Source organism: Leuresthes tenuis, unplaced genomic scaffold, assembly GCF_036924035.1.
Source record: "Leuresthes tenuis unplaced genomic scaffold, fLeuTen1.0.hap1 SCAF_3, whole genome shotgun sequence".
Lineage (NCBI taxonomy): Eukaryota > Metazoa > Chordata > Actinopteri > Atheriniformes > Atherinopsidae > Leuresthes > Leuresthes tenuis.
Genome location: NW_027325357.1, coordinates 21,652,301 through 21,672,402, shown reverse-complemented (window position 1 = coordinate 21,672,402; position 20,102 = coordinate 21,652,301). Strand labels below are relative to the sequence as shown.

Sequence of the window (20,102 nt, the reverse complement as noted above, 5' to 3'; positions counted from 1 at the left end):
CAACACAAACAAATGCTGAATTCCCAATATTTCACTTTGGTCTCAGACCTGCAACTCTGACAGTAGATCAAAACCCATCTCATTAGTTTTTCTGTTTGTGTTGTGCTCAGTTTTGAAGCAGGCTGCACTCTGCCTGCACAGCACATCAAGGGCTTTCATTAATAGATTTGTTGCAAATATCTTGATTGCCTGGAGCAAGTTCCCCCAAATCTGGAAACTAAAGGTAGAAAGAGCATGTTTCACACTGTCTATATATATTAATAACCTCTATGAAACCTGCTACTGTATCTTGAGAAGCAAGATACTTTAGCTAATTTAGTACTTGGCTTTTTTGTGGCACTTAAGAGCTGGTAAAAAAAAATTAAATTAATTAACTACATTAATGAAGCAGGTCATCATGTGAGGAAAATACATATTATGATAAAATGATCATTTTGATAATGGCACATGTAAAAAAGAATAGTTTATGTAAACTGCTTCTATGTCTTGTTACGAAGAACTGCTGCTTCTGTTTACTGTCTGCCTGCTGCTTGCCTGCGTGTCTTGAGAGAGGGCTCACTAATCTGTTGCTCCTCCTCAGGGTTTTCCTCACCCAAAGAGAGTGTCTGAGGATACAGGGAGGTGTGTGCTCTCAAGCCATGTGGAGCAAACTTGTGATATAGAGCTATTTAAAACTTTATTTCACAATGAGGAAACCTTCTGTCTCTACATTTTTCATTGCATAGTGGTATACGTGCACATGCCATTATGCTGTGTGCTCAGTAAAATTGTAGTGAGAAATCTCTCTCTCAGAGCACAAAGCAGCGACAAAATGCCATAAAATATCATTCCAAGCACGTTTGTTCTACATTATCCATCTGCCATCGGACTTGCTTCTAAATCATTATTCTCTCAAGGAATGAAGAAAACATCTCACAATTGGAGCAGTTTATCTTGATAACTCAGTTTTGTAGTCACTTTATAACGGGAAAACTCTCATTTTGGAAACATTTTTGTTTCTCACGATGGCAGCTCAGTGTTTCACCAAAATGAAGGCACAATCTTGGTGTAAAAAGACATCAGATCCGTGCCCCGTCTCTGGACTGCAGTCAATAATTAAAGACTTAAAGAGGGACGGATTAGTGTACAGACCTAAACTGTCCTTCATCTCCACATGACAACACAGCAGGGAGCCTGAGATAACATCTTTCCATAGGAGCAGGCATACTAATGCTGAGACAGTCTTTGAAGTAGAAGAATCTGCATGCAGTAAAACTACTGCATCATGTCAGCACTATTCTGTAGTGTTGAGCACATGAAGCGGCAGACAGTAAATCCACATTCAATTAGTATACAAATACATGAACACAGTAAATAAATGAACTTGAACTTGATCACAATTAATGAGTCATGCATGAAGTAGCCGTGATTTAACATGCCTTAAGTGTGAGCGTATCACATAAAGCCTTTGTGATCTGGTAATTTGCTAATGGTGGGTAACACTCTTCATTATACATCCTGCCTCATAAAACATGCATTAGCTGAGCATCACTGAAGTATATTAACTGTGCCCTCATGACAGTGTTGCCTAAAAATCTATGGTACAATGATTTCAAACTTCTTAGAAACTAAATTAAAAGTTCGCCCGACAGAACGCAAAATTGTGTTCATTTTTTCCTCTTTGTCATTACATAATTTCTTGTCTCGTTTTGACAAAGAAGTGGAAGAGAAATGCTCAATTAGGACATGGCTTGTATGAAAGCACTCATTAGAAGGGGGTTTATTTAACTTGCACAAACTGTGGAAGAGCATAACAACTTCACACTTCACACAAGGCAGCAAATTCGGTAGATAGGCAGAAAAAATACTTTTTTATCAGCGTTCACTGATATGTAATTGTTTGTGCTGAACCAGTTCTTCCTGAGTCTTGAAGAAACCAGAACAATACTACTGATGGACAAAACCTTTTGGTGGTTGTGACAAAACTGAAAATAATGTGATACATGTTCGGGTGTAATATGCAGATATAGAGTCAGTCAAAACTGCTACTTTTGTTTGATGAAATGCACTGAGTGTATTACATTTACTGAGTCAGTATCTGGTGCAGGTCGTGCTTGTAGATTCCCTATTGTCTGTTGTAACCCACCACTCCACTCCGATAGCCACCCTCTCCATGTTGTGAATGGTTGTCATTTCAGTATTATTGTATCAAAGCATGTGAGAATAAAGGTAAAAAGGAACCTTGTGTTTCTGATAAATGCTTCAGACACGCATAGTGTAATCCATGCAATCATGTTGCAGTCTGAAAGAGACAGTTTCGTAACTCCTGGGGCGGCTTGACCCAAATTCAGAGCTCCATTTTCTGTGTTGGGTGCCAGGCAGGCTCACCAGGCACAGTGAAAACAGGGTCGCACTGTGCATGGCTATATTAATTCAAAAGAGGTTAATTCCAGCAACCTGTGTCTCCAACTGTTCTCTGATGAGGGCCAGTATGTTCTCTGTGGAGGCTACAACCAGGGCAGAATTACTTTATTCTACAGACAAAAGTTTGTGTTTGTGTCTTAATTAATCTATTGTTTTCTCAGACACAAATCTTGTTTAGACAGTGTGTCTTTCCTGTTTACAGCCATATACTTTGTGAATAGAGATGCAGTGAAAGACAGTTAACAAAGGATCAGGAGAGTTGGACTTGTTGTAACCTGAGCACAGTTTCTCACAAAATTTCAGCCTCTTCAGATTGAATCCCCTTTTTTTCTCATATTCAAGCCCTCCTTCTTTCTGCTCCACCCTTCCTCTGGGGGATACACCTGTTGCATGGGTCATGACTGTTGTTACAGCTTGCTGTGGTAAATTCCAACAACGCATTGAGCAAGGAGGATTCTCTTTTGGTAGTTGGACGAGCAGCATTACAAGGTCTGTTCATATACTTTTTTCTGCCATTGGTCACTGCTTTTGTTTGTTTTGTTTTTTTTGTATTGGGGATTAGATATTCTAATCCATCTTTAATGGCCTCTAGGTGTATAAAGCAATAATGTGTGAGTGCACAAAGTTCTCTTCCTTAGGGCCTGTCTGCACTTATGAAGCCCTTGTTTTTCTGTCCTTTATGAACACAGAGGAGTGTTAATATTTGATATACATCTCAGAGACGTGTTGCAAAGTAGTTTGCAGTTTTGCTATCATAAAACATATCTGCAGTTTCCATGACTGTGTACATCACATGCTAGCTTTTTAAATTTGACTATACCACATTACTACAGTTTTCATGTTGTTCATGTTTCCCATGTTGCCTTTTAAGTAGCATAACTGACAGTTTATGAAATGCCAGTGAAAACGTGTTAAATCCTCAGTGAGTTTAACTAAGTATGTGGTTTATTGTCTCTTGTGCCGGTCTCCACCAATTTCATCTTTCATCTTGCTTACATTTTGACTTTTTACATGTAACGTCATTCTGTGTAAAATTACCTTTTTAAAGATTTGCTTTAAAGCCTGTCTTGGCTCTATTGTGAATGTAAAGGTTTTAGATCCATTTTCAGTGAAAGAAGCAAAAGGCTTTTTTTTTTCTTTTTCCTAATTTCATTTACTTATCCATTTATTTTTTGTCCTTTTCTGTTTGTGTGGGTATGCAAGGAATTCTCATGCCCTCATATAGACTGTGTTATCTAAAGTTTTAAAGTATCCTGTCAAAGCCTGTCAAAAGGTCAGATGAGGTTATATGAGCTAGAATTTTAGAAGTCTAAAGATTAAAGTGGTTTCTATTGGACTTTTTAGACAAAGCTCAGAAAGTCAAAGAAGAGTGACGAATTTCAAAAGAATCCTTGACATTATCTGGCAGGTAAAATGTCTTCCCTTTAAGCCTTTCAGCCTACACATCGGTTTCACTGACTCTCCTGTTCAGAATCTGAATGTCTTCCACCATGAAATCCCACCTGTTGGGCGCTATCATTAATGCAAGTGTGTTGGTGTGAGTGTGTGTGTGAATCTACTGTTTTCTTTCTGGACTTGTGGGATATGTTGAGTCATGAAGACTACAGGTCACAACCTGTTCCTGTGGCCTGTTCTGGGGTAAGCTGTCTCTCTTGCTTTTAAAGACTCTTGGATCTTTTTATAGTACTTTTGTGACAGGTTCAGTTGTCATTAAGCTTTTACAATCTGAGCAATACAACAAATTTAATCTTCTCAACACCGTTTTTCTTATTTGTGTGAACAGATGTCAAATGCCACTTTTGAGTTGCTTTCAACAGAACAGTACACTGATGAAAATAATGGAACAAAATGAATCCAGTCTTTCTTTTATTAGTTGTGTCTTTTCACATGGAACAGATGCACTTTGGACCCTGCCCTAAAAGAAAGAAAAAGAAAATAAAAGAAAAAGCTTTTATAGTGTCTTCAAGAATGGAAAGCACGACAATCTTAGGTAAACACAGCCACAGACAGGTGTGTCAGTAAAACCTAAAACCGCTAAACAATGTTTGTTTCTAAGTTTCCTATTAAATTAGATATTTCAGAAATACCAAAAGATTCCAAGGGTACTGTAGGAAAACTTAAATTCACACTTTGTTTGGATAAATCAAGTGAGATAATAAAGGTGCAATATGCAGAATAGCACTACCAGAGGCTGTTGTTTTGCAGTAACATAGTGGTAGGTTGGGATTCTAAGTAGTGCTGCTTTTGTTTCTAAACCCTACTTACAGGATGTTGGAGCAGTGTTCATGTCTATCAGCACCAAGCTATCGTTGTCCTGACAGGCAAGTAAAGGAAACAGAGCATTTTTTGTTCTTTTTTGTTCCCGGGTTGATTTTTCTGAGACAAAAGTTTCATTGAAAGCGGTAAAGATATTTTGTAAAATGAGGAACTTCTTTATAGACTGCTTATTTGTTTATTTAGTAATAGAAATATAAATGCCCACCAGACTTTTTGAGAAGCTTTATAACCCGTCGTCCTTTGTAAAATCTCCTGAACATCAGTGGGTGAGACAACAAGTGAACGGTGCAGTAAATATTCCAGAGCATTTAATGCCTGTGTGGCAGTGAGCATGTGTGTGCTGTAAGAGTTGTTCCTTCATTCTCCTCTCTGCTGACCTATATACTACTTTCCACTTGCTCCTGACTTCTGTGAATATGTACAAATATATGTGGTATCAACACAACAAGGAGCCTCATCTGCTGTTCTCAAAGTGTTTTAAAGAAAGTGATTTCCACAGTCTAACTTATACATCACTTCCTGCCTCCTGCGTTATGGGCTGAGGTTCCCCCACGCCCAATCCCTCTTATTTCCAGCTGGGAGAGCACTTCTCTTCTTGCACAGCTACAATGTACTGCCAACAGCTTATATGGAAAGCTCCAGTTCTACTGACCCAAAAGGTCACATGAATAGGACTGTTTGAGCATCTGCAGATTCCCAATTGGTTCATGGGTGTGGATGCAGAAACCATGTGACCAGCCTTACTGTCATGTCCTACTTTCAGCTTGCGTGGTATTGCAGTGACAGCAGACAGTAGCTGCTTGGACTGTACATACCTTTATGCTGCTAAGTGTAAAGATTCATGTGACTTTAGATTAATTCAAATCATTGATATTGCGTTAATTATTACTGTACTTGTGTTTTGTTTGTTCTTGTTTTGATTGTTGATCAGTGGTTTGGCTTCAAGTGTTTTTGCAGCCAAGAACAGAAGTTTAAGATGAAGTTCTTTAAGAAGCCTTGAGGTTCCTCTGGTGAGAGTGTAGAGTGCAAGAAAGTATTGCTTTCTTTTCTTCTGCAATCCTCCTATTAGCTGAAGTAAACAGCGCCAGTTTATCATATATATTGGATTTCTGTGTAGTGATATGTTTCTTCCTTACAATGTGCTACAGTATAGGTGATCAAAAGGATTTAGCTAAACCTATGAAGCAGTGGTGCTCTTTATTCTTTTAAATTCGATTACTAAAAGCCAGGCACAGATTAGTATAGTATATTCGAAATAATGTTACCTTACAAAGAGAAAAGTGAGGAGAAGGTTATGATGCTGTTAGAGTTGAGCCATGGTATCATTTGAAATCACTTTTAATGACAACTTTCACCTGGCAGCAAGAGAGAAATACATATCAGTCCTTGTTTGGTTCAGGCTTCTTCCCGTAGCTCAGCTTGTCCTTTTTAGGAGAGTCTGTTCCTGTGCTTTCAGTAAAGGGTCAAGTCTTGTTAATTCCAGATGCTTTGAAGTCAAGAAATGAAATGTGGATGGCACACAAAGGGGAGAGCGTGCACTGCTTTCTTTTTTGTGGTCTTGTTGAGAGGCAAGTAACTTTTCACTTGAGCATCTCAAGTTACAGTCACAACTATGATAGTTGATGAAACATGACACCTAGTGGTGTCAAATTTACACTGCAGGCTCAGATATTAGAGGAAGCCCTAAAGGGAGTTCACACAGCTTCCTCCAAAGTCTTAGATCCATGTATGTGTACCATACAAATATATATATTTTAAAAATATTGAGGTCTGAGGTCATTCCTTGGATTGTTTCTTCTTCTGTTACTTTATGTCTACTCACAGCAAATATATAGCAATAGTATTCTACACCAAGCAAAAGGCACACTTGTAAGTATGTCTGACACTGAATAAAAAAAGTACTAAATAATGTAAGATTTGTGTACAAATTGAACAGAAACAAAAATAAAAATAAAGGAAAATCAGCAGGTTGCATGAAGTTATGCTGAATGAATATTTAGAAGTTTTTAATGCCCTGTGTTTTCGGACAGGATTATCAAATTTGTCCAGTTCTAGTTCCAGTTCATAAATCATACAGATTATCTTGGATATAATTTGATTGAAATAAAAACTGTGTACATTTTAGAATAAACTACAATCGGGAAGAATGGATTGGAAAGAGCAGGAGAAGTGGGCTGAAAAGTGAGCTCAGCTGTAGTAAAAAAACAAACAGATGGCTGGGGGGGGGGGGGGGGGGGGTGGCAAGAGTGGCAGAGGGAACTAATCAAAGAAGACACAAGATGTTACAAGAAAAATATGGAGGAAATAGCTGACAGAGGGGTGACGACAGATCAGGGGAGGTAAAGCATTTACAAGTGGTCAGAGAGATGGTCAGAGGATAATGAGGAGACAGCTGATGAGACAGATACTGGGAAAGGCCAGGAAAGAGAGGGGTGGGGAAAGCTGACAGATCAGATTTACACAGACTTGTGGTGACTTAGTGGTATTTTAATAAACTTACTTTATTGTCTTATTGTCTCTGTCTTTCACAACAAAATTAACACTACTGTTTACACACGTTTCACATTCTGTTAATCACACTATAAATTGGTTGTTGTTAAAACCGGTCACCTTGCTTCCAATTTGTGAAAAAAACCTTTTCAGATAAACACATTTAGCTGTCTCCCATTTGTCAGTGTCTTGTCCTCTCCTTTTGCATCTGGCAAGAATAAAACATTACAACCTCAGTGAACTACTATATGTTTACTCTTGACTGGTCATGTGTTAGCAGGAAGCATGGAGATATGCCCTCCAAGCTACTCCTTTCTCACACACACACCTGTTGTCCTCGGATTCACCTGAAACAACATTGTCTGCGTGTGCAGCAGTCTGTCTCAGCTGCATGTGTACTTCTCTCTGTTTCCCATGCCCCAGCAGCAGGCAGTGTTTTCAGATACCTCTTTCCCAAAACACCATTGTGTCAACAGCTTGGCTTACACAAACAAGCAGGGTTGAAAATTAACCCTTAAATGCTGTCTTGGTGTAGTATTCATGGGCATCCTAATGATTGCTTCGACCCTGCGACTTCCTCAGAAAGCTTCATCGTGTATTATTATGAAATGTTTGAGAGCCCACAACACTGCAACAGTAGACTGAGCAGTGGCTTAGGATTTGCATTTGCTAAGACAGCAGGTACTGTGTTATGTGCAGCCTCAGACAGAATTCTTTTCTACCGCCAGTTCTTAGTGCCTACAGGATCTTTCATTATTGCAAGCCATCAGGCTGATCAATCTATTGGTCTAGTGCTAAGGTATGAAATACATGAGAAATAGATTGCACTGATTCACGTTGGTGCAGATGGAATTTACTAAAGGACAAAACTGATTTCCTCTTCGTTGCAATAACAGTCGTAGTTTCCATTTTATCCATTAACACTGAATTAAAGCAGACATTGGCATCTAACACTGAAATTCTAAGAGTTAGCATACTACCAGATATTGGAAAAGGATCTAAGAGCACTCAAGTTAAAGTTCTACCATATGATAAATGACTAATTTCAATGAGGCATTTTAATCATCAGCCTGACATTTATAATTCAAGCAGGATATATTCAGGAACTAGGAATTTGGTTTAAGTTTTGGTGCAAACACGTAATCTGAACAATGAAGCTAAGTTGTGTTATTGAAATGATATGTTAACAAGACTTTGCGTGTGTCTGGATCTATGAGTAATAAGGTCTCCATTTATTCTAATTTGTTTGAAGTACACCCTGGCCGGTTCCCCAGCTGATATGGGGATAAACAGAGAGAAAGACAACCATGCATTCTCACCTCTATAGTCAGTTTAGAATCATGAGTTAATCTAAAGTTTTATTTTTCCTTTGGACTGTGTGGCAAAACTGGAGCCCAAGGAGGTAGAACATGCAAATTTCACACATAGAAGCCCCAGCTGAGATTCAAATCAAGAATCTTCTTCCAGTCAAGCAAAGGTGCTGACCTCTACGTCACTATACCACTCCAGCATGGTTAGAATGATATTATATAGATTATGAAAAGGGGATGTAAAACATTACTTCCTCACAGCTCTATAGCCTAACAAAAAGGGATTACAAATACATGTGTAACTGCGTAGACTCGCTGCTCAGTGGGTGAGAGTTACACATATGATCATAATCTACATTGTGTTGGAAGCCATACTTAATTTCTGGAAGTATTGCACAGAGATGAGAGATTTTCATTTAAATTAGAAAAACAATCACTGGAAAAATAATGACTTTGAAGAAGTTTAATTCAACATCCTTAATAACGTCACAGCAAACTGATTTGAAACACCATTAAACCACAAACAGTCCTTATGAAATTACCCACTTGAACATGTGGTTCAAGCTTACAGAGAGGACACGGAACAAATCGTTTCAAATTGTTAACGGTCTGAGAAGTCTTTCATGTAACATTCCTCTCTTGCAGAGTGTCTACGGTCCATTTCTCTCAGCATTTGATGTTAAGCCCTGACACAGATAGATTTAAGCTGTATCCTTAATTGCAGCTAAGTGGTAATAATTGGCATCAAAGCATATTGTTTTGCAAGAGGAATAGAAATTAATTTTGAGGATTTGTTAAAAATAAGATTTTGGGATTTAACAACTTGAGGACACTTAAAATCTGGGACATGAAGACTATTGTCATTGCTAAGTGTTTCTGTAAAGAACAGCATATCTTTATAGAATGAAAATTGGTTACAAAAATGATGTATTTGTATCCCAATGAGACCCTCACACCATATTAAAATGTTATGTCTCATTAGAAATTCTCAGTGGGAACAAACGTGTTAAAGTGGGCCAGATGGAAAGCAATTTAAAGTGTTGGAGGGGCCTCTGTCCTGTCTTTTATTAGCCGTAGAAATGGAGCATGATATGTAGAACTTGGAGGCTGTTGGACTAATAGTTTCACAGGTCATGAACAGTTGGGAACATTTCATGTCAAAATCTAACACACAAAGGCACCTGAATGAACAATGAAGGCCAGCAAACACAAATACAAACCTGCACAGAAATTCCACTGACATCCTTGGAATGTAGTCCTCCACAAAACACTTTGATTTTTAAGTGCAGAGCAGCATGACACACTTCTCCAAACATGCCTTAAATCCTCTTAGAAGACCCAGAAATGCTTCATACAGAAACACATCTATGGTGTGGATAGCTATTGAAGGAGAAGAGCTCAAGACTTCAGTATACAAGCCTTAACTCTGTTAATCCTGACATGCAGGGGTTAACCAGGAAATTATGTCACAGTCACAGCAGCAGATCTCCAGACATTGATAAGATTGCTTTTCCTGGGATAGTTAAACAAGGGAGAGACAGATCACCCCTGTGCCCTCTTCTTTTCATCCTTTTATCTTGGCCCATCAAGATAGGAGTGATTACAGTCAAAAGCTACCCAGGCATTCATAACTGGCACAGAACAGTTTATATTAATGTCACTGAGACGATGTTAAGTGTTTGGATGTCATCCAAGATTAGGATACACTACTTGAACTAGCAATGCTGCAATAGCTTTCCCCCTACCTGTGTTAAATGAAAACCACCTGTAACACATAAAGTTAATTGATATAAGCTCAAACAGCCAATGAAGATGGCTAATTGATCCAAGAACTGATGCTTGGGGTAGATTGCTCAGAGGCAAGTTACTGCTTTCCCACTCTTTAATGGTGACTGCTGTGGGTACACACAGTGTGAGTCATACTTTATAGACTGTCAAGACTGTACACTGCTGTGTCTAAGTCTGCATTGGAAGTTATATGAGCAAATGCTGGTTTGAAGTAAATCACTGAAGGGGTCCTGTTCACTTGTCCTGGGAATCTCCCACTGGCTGGGAAGGAATTAGACATGGAGAGAAGAAGCCAAGATGGAGCACTGAGGGTCTCATCTGTCTGTGTTTGTTTATAGAAATGAGTGTAGATGTTGTTTTTATGTCTTTATTGGATCAATTGCAGTACACGTACATGTTGACTTCTCAGCAAACCGGTATGGGTGTGTGCTCCAGACTTCCTGTGTGGCATTATCTCCGGAACTCTTAACTCTCCATCTCTGTGTGAATTTCTGTCTAGTTTTGTCTGGTGGACCATGTGCAAGCCTATATAAGTGTGTTATGTATAACCCTCTCAGATCTGCACATTCACTGACTCACAAAGAAAAAGATCCACCTCCTACTGGTTTAGACAGACAGCCCATCTGGTTTTCATGTAGGGAGAGGGGTCTCAAAACTAAGTGTCATGCTGCTGTGGCCAAGTTTCATTCTGGGAGGAAGGCGGCTTGGATTGTTCTAGACTTTGTAAATGAGTCAGTGCTTTAAGGTTATCACAGATGTATGATATTTACGAGTATTTTGAATAACTGAGATGTTGATGTGTTGGAGGTCATTTAGAGACAGGGAAAGCTTCACAGGGTATTTAGGTTTTGATTTATTTCACTCAAAATAATCTGTACTCTTATATCCACAGCAGATGGTATGACTGCATTAAATGTTTAAGGAGGTGTTACTTTTACGAACCTTTACCTCAAAATTTGTTCTCAATTCCAATGTCCATAATAACTCAAGTTGTTTTGTTTTTTTAGCTTTTTCATCTTCTTCTTTTTAAGATTTTTTAAAAATTTTACTGCATGTAACTTTATTGTTTTGTAAGTTATGTGGTAATTTATAATGACTCTGCACATTTTGCCTTTTTCCATTTGTTGTGAGAGTGGGTTTGAATTAATACAATTTAGTTTCAGAACATTTTACTTGGCTCTGATAATGATCTTCCAAAGTTAAGCTAGCTCTTGCGAGCATTACTTGCTAGGCTTAATCTGCATGATACTGTGTTTTTAACAGTAATGTAAGAGTTGGTACTTTAAAGAACATGCAGAAAATGGACCAAACGTGATTGTGTTTGGGCAAGAGTCAAACCTGAGTTTCAACACTCATGCAACGACTCAGGACGATTCTGGGAATCCATGCAAACCTGGTTCAAAATATTTGAACCATGTTATTTGGCCAGCTGGATTTGGTTTGCTATAGGACCAAACTATTTTGGTTGCACTGATCTAGGCTCTCACTAGCTGATGCTCATAATTTCTTGTCAAAGCTCAATGACAGAAAGCAAAGAAAGAAGCAGGAGAAAGCTTACCTGTCAGCAGCTAACAGGTGTCAAAGTTAAAACGTTAACAGCTGACTGCGGACTAATAAATATCATTATTGTTTTATATCTCTTGTGTGAGTGAGTAAGCAACTTTTGATTTGCTTGGGATGTCACAGTAAAAGCATTTGAGTTTCCATGAATTTCAATGCAAAATTTAGAAAAAGAAAAAAAATAAATCACCCAAACAATATACAATATATTTTACTTTGAAAGTAACCCACACACATCATGAGCAGTGCCCAGCTCACTGTATGAGTTGTCACATTGTTAGCCTGAACACGCCACAGTGATGTTAACGGTTGTGAATGTTTGGTACAAAGCACTGCAGCACTTCAGCAGATTCAGCCGCTGCAGTTTGCAAACCCACATCAGTAACAGACAGAAGTGATATAGGTTTATGTGTGTCAGAGGCAGACTACGAGAGCACATTATCTACTGCTGAAACTCATGTTATGTGTTAAGATGGCCAACTCGTTTTTGCATTTACTAATTGCAGGAATCTTTCCCGCAAATCCTCAGAGACACTCTAGCACAAAGGATGACAGATAACCAGCTGCACTAATGGTACAAAACTGACACTCATGACCTCCTAAATTGTTAGACAGCAGCGTTCTTAAGATTGTTTAAATGGATAAAAGTGGTTCAGGATATGTGTTGTATAATATGAGCAGAAGTAACTGGGCTAACGTGGAAAACTTGGACTTCACATCTGTCTGCAGTTATTTCTGCATATTTGGATGTTTTTTGCATGACATTTATTGCTGTTGTTGGATTTTGAGAGAGTGAACTGCTGAGACACAGATAGGTACTGACCAAAGTTTATTGTCTTCAGAAAATTTGGTGTCAGAATGTTTGGAAGATGCATGTCTTCTTTTTTTTCTTCTTACATTTGTAAGCACTGGGTGAAATAATCCATCAGAATCTGTGTTTATGTTGATGTAGTCTTCTCTTCTCTAACATCACCATTGTCAATATAAGCTTTGCTGTGTTAGCTATCCCAGAAACAACAACACCGCAATCATCGTATTTTTGTGTGCTAATTTTGTGGTTAAAGCCGGCACAAATTATATAGTTTCATGAGAGTAGTGGATCTCAAATGACCGAACAGAGAGTTTGAAAGGGAAAAAAAAATATTCCTGTGAATGTTCTGGACAAGTGCCTAACAGGAAGTCAAGACACAGTCAGAAGCGTAAAGCACTGTTCTTTTTTTCTCTGTCTTCACTTTTTTAAAGCAAATTGAAGACACATTGAAGACACACGCTGCTGCCAATAATAAAGACATATAGAGAAACTGTTTTAAGAACATCCCCTTATTTTCAGAGTGAAAGAGTGAAAGAGAAATTAGCCTTTTTTTCTATTTGAGAAAGAGAAACACATGAAGAATGTTCTACAGAGAGCAGGTTCTGCAGAGTGGGGAACCATTGATACTGAGAGAGTCAGTAGAGAAGTTTTCTTTTTTTTTAAATATCCCTAGCTGCAACTTTACTTAAATATTTGATCAGTTTTCTCTCATCATGGTTATAATTTTCACGGACTTCTATGTAATTTCTAGAATTTGAATCAACAAACTGAGGTAGAGGCCAGCTGTGAGCTGATAGTCTAAATCACCACAGTCACATGCAGTCTCTGGCCTTCAGCCGACAGAAATAAATGGCGGCGTGTCGACCTTTTTCCTCCAGGAACACTACTATGATGAATCTTGCTTCCAGCAACAGCAGGTCCTGGTTTTCATTCTTGTACACCCTCTATACACCTTTCATTTCCAGATATAATGTAAATTGTGGTCCACATGGGTGTAGCCCTACATTCCTCTGACCTAATGTGGAGGTATAGTGGCAATTTTCACATGCCTTCTGCTGCTGGGCTTGGACCTCTGCAGGGAATCCCTCTGTTGTCTTTCCCATTGATATGAGTCAAGCACCGGGCAGTCTGCCGGAAGACAATTGCTGAACAGAGGATATGAGAAAGCCTGGAGCAGACAGTCTGTGAGGTAAAGGAGAGAGTAGAAAGACTGACTGAGTCTTCTAAAAGCTCCCTGCGATTAAAATAGAAAGAAAGGGGCCACAAACGAGGGGCTGGATTTCTGAAACTCTTGGCCAAAAGAGTGTACTTGTATCTCTGTGCTCATGCAAGTATATGTTTACATGCATGACAGACAAGAAAGAGGAAATGTTTAGATTCTTATGACATACAGTGAGAGATAAAGCACAGTCAAAGTGTGTTGGTGAATGCTTATTGGGGCACATTGTATCTATGGGTGTGCTTGGGTGTGTGATAAAGCCTGTATGTTTGAGAGAGAGCAAAAAACTCTGAAAAGCCTCCAGGGGGATTTCCTCTGAAAGGCAATGCTTTTCTCCTCCCCCTCTCAGACAAAATCTCCTTCCCTCCTTCTCCCCTTCCCTCACCCCCGACACTCAGAGGAACCGGGGAAGCGAAAGAGAAGTGAAAGAGGAGCTGAAGGATCAACAGGCAACTTCACAGTTGATGTCTCTCTGTGCCACATTCTCCAAAGAATGGAGTTGACTTTACTTGTTTTTCAATCAAGGCAACACGCTGTCATGTGGATGGTCTTCAGCCAGCTTCTGTTGTTGATGTACTAAACATGGCAAGTCTCCTTGCACTGAGTCAAGGGAGGCTGTTTGGAGAGGATTATCAGGACCAAAAATGAAAAAAACTTTCTGCCTGTTAGAGGAGAAACTCGTACAAACATGGTAAAGTAACGTCTATTTTTATCTCCTGTGTGTCCTTCCTGTCCATTGTTATTTTTTGGCTCAAGAGTCAAGGTGCTCCACTGACCCAGTCGCTCAGAAAGTGTGTTTCTGGTTGGACAAGTGACTTTGTTTGTGTCTGCGGCTTTGCTAACCATGTGTGGGTGAAGTTAATCACCGTGATATGTTGTTTACACACAGGAAGCCCACCAAAAGACACATAAAAAGTTAGGAATAACTTTACTTTTAGGATTTCTTTTCCCATTGAACAATATCATGCACTGTGCCACTGCATATTCTTTGTTCTCTTTTTAACTTTATTTGACTTTATCTGTGTGACAGAGTCCGCACAAAATGAATGTAAGATCTTTCTCATACCCTGAGCACAGTTGGTGGGACTGCTTTACATCAACAGCTCGCAGCATCTAAAGTTTTTTAAGTATCTGCAAAGTGACAAAGGAAGAGGGAGGCGCATTGTCTTTTGTTTGGAGTCTGTAAGTCTTTTGATTACAACTTAGTTGATGCGGATGGCACACATACTTCAGTGAGTGGAGAGTGTTTTTTGTGAATAAATGATTTGACTGCTTTGCATGAGCACATAATGGATTCTCCAGTTCAGTGTTTGAGTCTTTGAAAAGTTCAAACCAGAGGGCTTTTTACGACTGGAGTGGACTGGTCTAATCCCAGTCACAATAGATTCTAATTAATGGAAAATGAGCCACAAGATTGCAACATGTTAGACAAACGGGTATGGAATTTATAGATTTTTTTTTCACTTATTGTTACTACTGTAAAAACTACAGTAAAAGCAACGACGTATACTTATCTTATGGCCAAATGCACATTTTACATAAAATACATAAGACACATTCTTCGCTATTTTCAGCTTTCTATTTACTGAACATATATTTCCCCTTCATACAGAAATCAAACAAACCTATAAAATCTAGCCAAGCATGCAAGATAAGTAATAGTTTTGCAGCAAGTAGGAATGAAGGATGTTTGAAGAAGTTGAGACTCGGTTGATCATTATACCCCTTTCCCATCCACTGCAGCACACTTGTTGGAGCAGCTTAGACAGACCTAGCTGTTTGTTTTACTTATAACATGAGTGATGTTTTCCTCTGCGACCACCCCAACTCACAGTCATATCACCCTGCAGAGTCTAAATAATCTGATTACTGCACTGTGTATGGCCAGGAGTTTCTATCTTGGGTAAACACTCAACTATCTAACAATACCCAGATCCCTGTCTTGCCGGTGTGCGTTGTATTTGCATTTAGTTACTGTGTGACAATGACAAACAAGAGTCATTCATTCACTGGCAAGGTCAAGCGCTTTCTTCTAGAGGCCTTTGAGCAGCATGTGCTTTTTCTTTCAGTGTACTGTAAACACAGGGAGTTAGCACAGAACAGATAATATTTTCTGTTTTGATATTCAAAGCTAATGCAAATGTATGCCAAATTCAGTGTGTATATGTGATTTCAGTTTTTTTGCACTGCAAAACAGTGGATTTGTTGGTAACTTCAAGACTAGTTGGTCGATAAGTTAGTTAATAAAACCAAGAGCATGATGGCAGAAAGAAATATGTAATTTAGATTGTTTAGATTGTCTGTCTCTATTATTCTTACCTCCCCGCCAAAACTATCTGTATCTTTAGCTGTTAAATGATCCACTAGTTCAATATTCAAAAGTTTCCTTAAGTTTTGAGCTGTTTCATGCTGGGTAGTTAGTTTATTGGAGATTTTCTTTTGCTACGAATAGCATACATGAAATCAGCAAGACTCAATGAACAGTTTAGCAGCTAAGCTGTGAACTACAAACTGTAAAGATATGAGCTGGTAGCTACAAAAATATCACCTTGAGCAGAGAGAATTCAGTGGTAAATTTCAGGTTTATCTTAACAAGCAACCCCTTTCCACACACATGAAGCTATCTGATCCATTATTAATATAAAATATTGATTATTGCAGCTTTAAATCTGTAAATGACTGGCTTTTCAGGCTGCATGCATACGCTGATTAGATTGTTGTATGTTATATTAGCTTATTACATGCTGTGAAAGAGTATCCAAGTATCCCTTAGTTTGACTAAGGGCATATATACTGACCTGGCTTTACACTGTAACAGCTGCGACCCTCTTTGTTACAGCAATGAGACAGTTATTAGAGGTTTCCTTCACTGCCTGTAAAAAGTCAGATCTCATCCTTAAATCAAATTATATGTACACTGCTGTTCTTGCTATGACTTTACCAAATCTCTACTGAGTCAAACAGTTTTTATGCTGAACATAAAAACTGTCAGGAAAACTTTTTTTTTTTCGTTGCAGTTTTGAGAAGAGATGCCTATTTCATGCACTAATTCAATACATGATACCATTGCTGAGATATGATGTCACTTTATCTTTTGGGAGCAAATCTCAATTGAACGTCATAGACAAATACTTTTGGCCTGTGAGAAATCTTGAAATCTTTGAATGAAATTTAATATGGCAGTTGGAACAGTATGGCTTAAAGTTAATGGGGTTTCTCATGTTATTGCCAGACACAAGAATTACTTGTTTTAAGACAAATACATTTGCAGTTGGGTAAAGCTGTTTTTTACTTGTAATGCCTCCTAGGTCAAAGTTAATCCTCGGTACAAAGTCTAGTTTTTGCTTTGCACCTTTGCCACTAATTTCCATTGATTGTGAAGGAAAAATGCTTTTGATACTCCAAAATCTGCATAACAACATTTGTGAAGCTTGGTATGAAAATAATTTCCCTTGATATTGGTAAACATGGGGAAAAAAATTGAAATCAACATGCTGGTAAAGGGCATCACAAGATGCTTCGAACCCGACTTGGATTAAAGAACCCAGTAGCCTACCTGCCTTAACAAACATAGAATATCATGAAAAGAAGAAGGGAATGTTCCCTATCACTGTGCCAGGTGAGCTCTTCTACCCGACTCCAAAAGCAGGAAAGGACAGATGGAAAAGAAAAGGTATGACACACTTTAGATGCTTACAAAGCTTTGTTGCTGGCCCCTCGATTATAGACATCTGCCTTTTGGAGCTGTGTGATCTAGATTAGTTTAAGTTTTCTTCTGTCAGCAAGTCCACATTCTGGAGCTGTGAAGTGTATTTTCAGTACATTTATTATCTCTGTATAGAAAAAGTGGGTCAAACTGAACAGACACTTTGTTGTGCATTTCAAAACAGTGTCATAGCAATGTCTGTGCTTAAACTATTAGTGAGCCAGTTCTCAGCATGCATTAAATCTTGAAATGTTGGAGCCATTGCAGCATTACCTTATAAGCACACATGCTAACACATCCTATGTGTAATGGATTAATGGACCACAAAACTTCTTTAACGTGTATTACTTTGCTAATTTCTTGGTCAGTTAGATTAATCTCATTATGGGAGCCATTAGGGTGTTTTTCAGTTTCTAAAAAGAAAACATTAAAAATCTTACTCCTGATAATTAGTCAGAATGTAGGTGGCTTCGTTGGCTCACATTAAATGGGAGTGGTTATTGAAAGAATCAGCTGTGGAGACATTAAAGAAAAAAGAGCTTTCTAAAACACTATATTTACATTTCTATTAAATATGGAGGTGGAAAGGAGCCATTTAATCTTTTAATGAAGTGTTTTATAGCATCAGTGCAAACTCAGGTGAATGCCTTTACCAGTGACTTTCATGGACATGGACACTCATTTAACTTATCGCCTATCTTATCCTGTGGTTGCATGACAAAAGACTGAGAATATTTTATTCTCTTTCAACGCTGTGTTATCCCAGGGTCATTTAAGGATGCAGGCAAAGATTCAGCTTTATAAACTCTTTTTTTATTATTATTGGTGTCACACTTGACATGAATTGTAGCTGTGAGTCAGAGATTGTTTTTCTGAAAGAGATGACAGCAGAGATTTATGCTGGATTCTAACACATTTGGTTCATTATCCTACGAGATTCTTCCAGCATGACTGTCTACTGCAGTGCTGTTTTGAGTCGTTCAAGTTACAAACTTTGTACTCACTGTTCATTACGAGCAGATTCAGGTTGAATTAGTGAGTCGTTTGTGTAATTGAATCCCAACTGACCCACAGACATTGGCATTCTTGGAGACAAAGAAAAAATCAGAAATCAGAAATCAGAAATCTAACACAGTATTTTGACACAGCTCTTTTACAAACAGATCTGGGGTTCAACTGAGCTACAAACTTTATTCGTGAACAAAACATGCAGTTTACTCTTGGCAGAAGGAACTTAAAGACAAGACAAAGGAATTTTGTCTCATAGGAGCCTTGTTATCGGTCAAAAGGATTTTGGGTGGTGAATGAGCCTCTCTTAAACAGAAGGCAGAGTTGTCTCATCACCAAACAGAGAATACTGAGTGTTTATGAGAGAGTAACTGAGAGACCCCGGTCACATGTTTTTGATTAAGATATGGATAAGACTGTGACTAATTTCGCCATTTTGATTATGACTATGTGGTTGCTCCAAGACACAACATTGTTTTAGTTTTGGGACTTATGGGAAACCAGTAAGAGCAAAGCATGTTCTGAAAAAAAACAAACATTTACTATGATTCTTTAGAACCACAACTAAAGAGAGAGAAAGATGAGACACGGAGAATTAAATCAAATTAAACCAACCCAGCTACTGGTTAGGCTTTGACATTATATACATAGATAAAACCTCAGCGTTTCTGAAACCAGTGTCACATTCTTTGGGAGAACTGCGCAGGACATTAAAAGGCTGTAATTTAGGAAAGATCATGACTTTTTTCATCTGAAACCAAGTAATTTTATTGCTTAATCCCAGCTAAGCAGTGAGTGAGAATGAAAGTAAATGATAGAAATAAAATACAATAGTCTTGGAATGCACTCAAAAGATACAAGAACTCAGTGTCTTTGGCAAAAGTAAAGGAGTTGAACTTTAGTCTCCAGGGCAAAGATACAACATCCAGTGGTGGATTTTTTTCTGGCTGATGAGACACAGGCTTTTGCAGAATAAGAGAAATGATTCAAGAGACAAAGAGCTCTGGGATAATATGCATTTCTGGAAACCTAAATTGACAGTGCTGTGCTGTTGCAACGTCTTTTAAGCATCTTTTGTTAAGACTGAGTTGGTCAGCTTTTGGATATACCAACAAGGCTGTACATGCCATAATCAGGTTAATGGCAGGTCTTAACTGTCACTTTTGCTTATGTTTTATTTTTAGCCTGGAGGTGGAGTGAGAGTCCACTTCTTATGAGGAATTTCAAGAGGCAATCTGAAAAGAGAAATCAAAACAATGCTTTCAACATGCCACATTAAGAGCTGTGTCCTCTTAGTTAAGGTTAATCTCTCTCACATTCCCATTGTAGTCAATTTAACTTTGCTAATCTTGGCTAGTCGTGGTGATGACACAAATACACATTGTGCGATACATGTCTTGACAGTTTGTTTATGCTATGGCTAAAATTTGAGGTAAGACCTTGTTTTCTTTTAACCACAGCCTGAGGCAGGATGGTGAAACCTGCAATTATTTGCTCAATAGCAAACTCTGCAAAAAAAAAACCTCAGGG

The 20,102-nt window shown here is 38.4% G+C and overlaps 1 protein-coding gene across 3 annotated transcripts in view; it reads left to right on the top strand.

The window, feature by feature from the left end:
- Window positions 1–14,253: 14,253 nt before the first annotated feature.
- quo (quattro) overlaps window positions 14,254–20,102 on the top strand; it is a 29,001-nt gene continuing 23,152 nt past the window's right edge. For all 3 annotated transcript variants that reach the window (XM_072382543.1, XM_072382544.1, XM_072382545.1), the window contains exon 1: window positions 14,254–14,549. In XM_072382543.1, coding sequence (XP_072238644.1) covers window positions 14,547–14,549 — 3 coding nt within the window. In that variant the 5' untranslated portion in view covers window positions 14,254–14,546. The remainder of the gene's footprint in view (window positions 14,550–20,102) is intronic.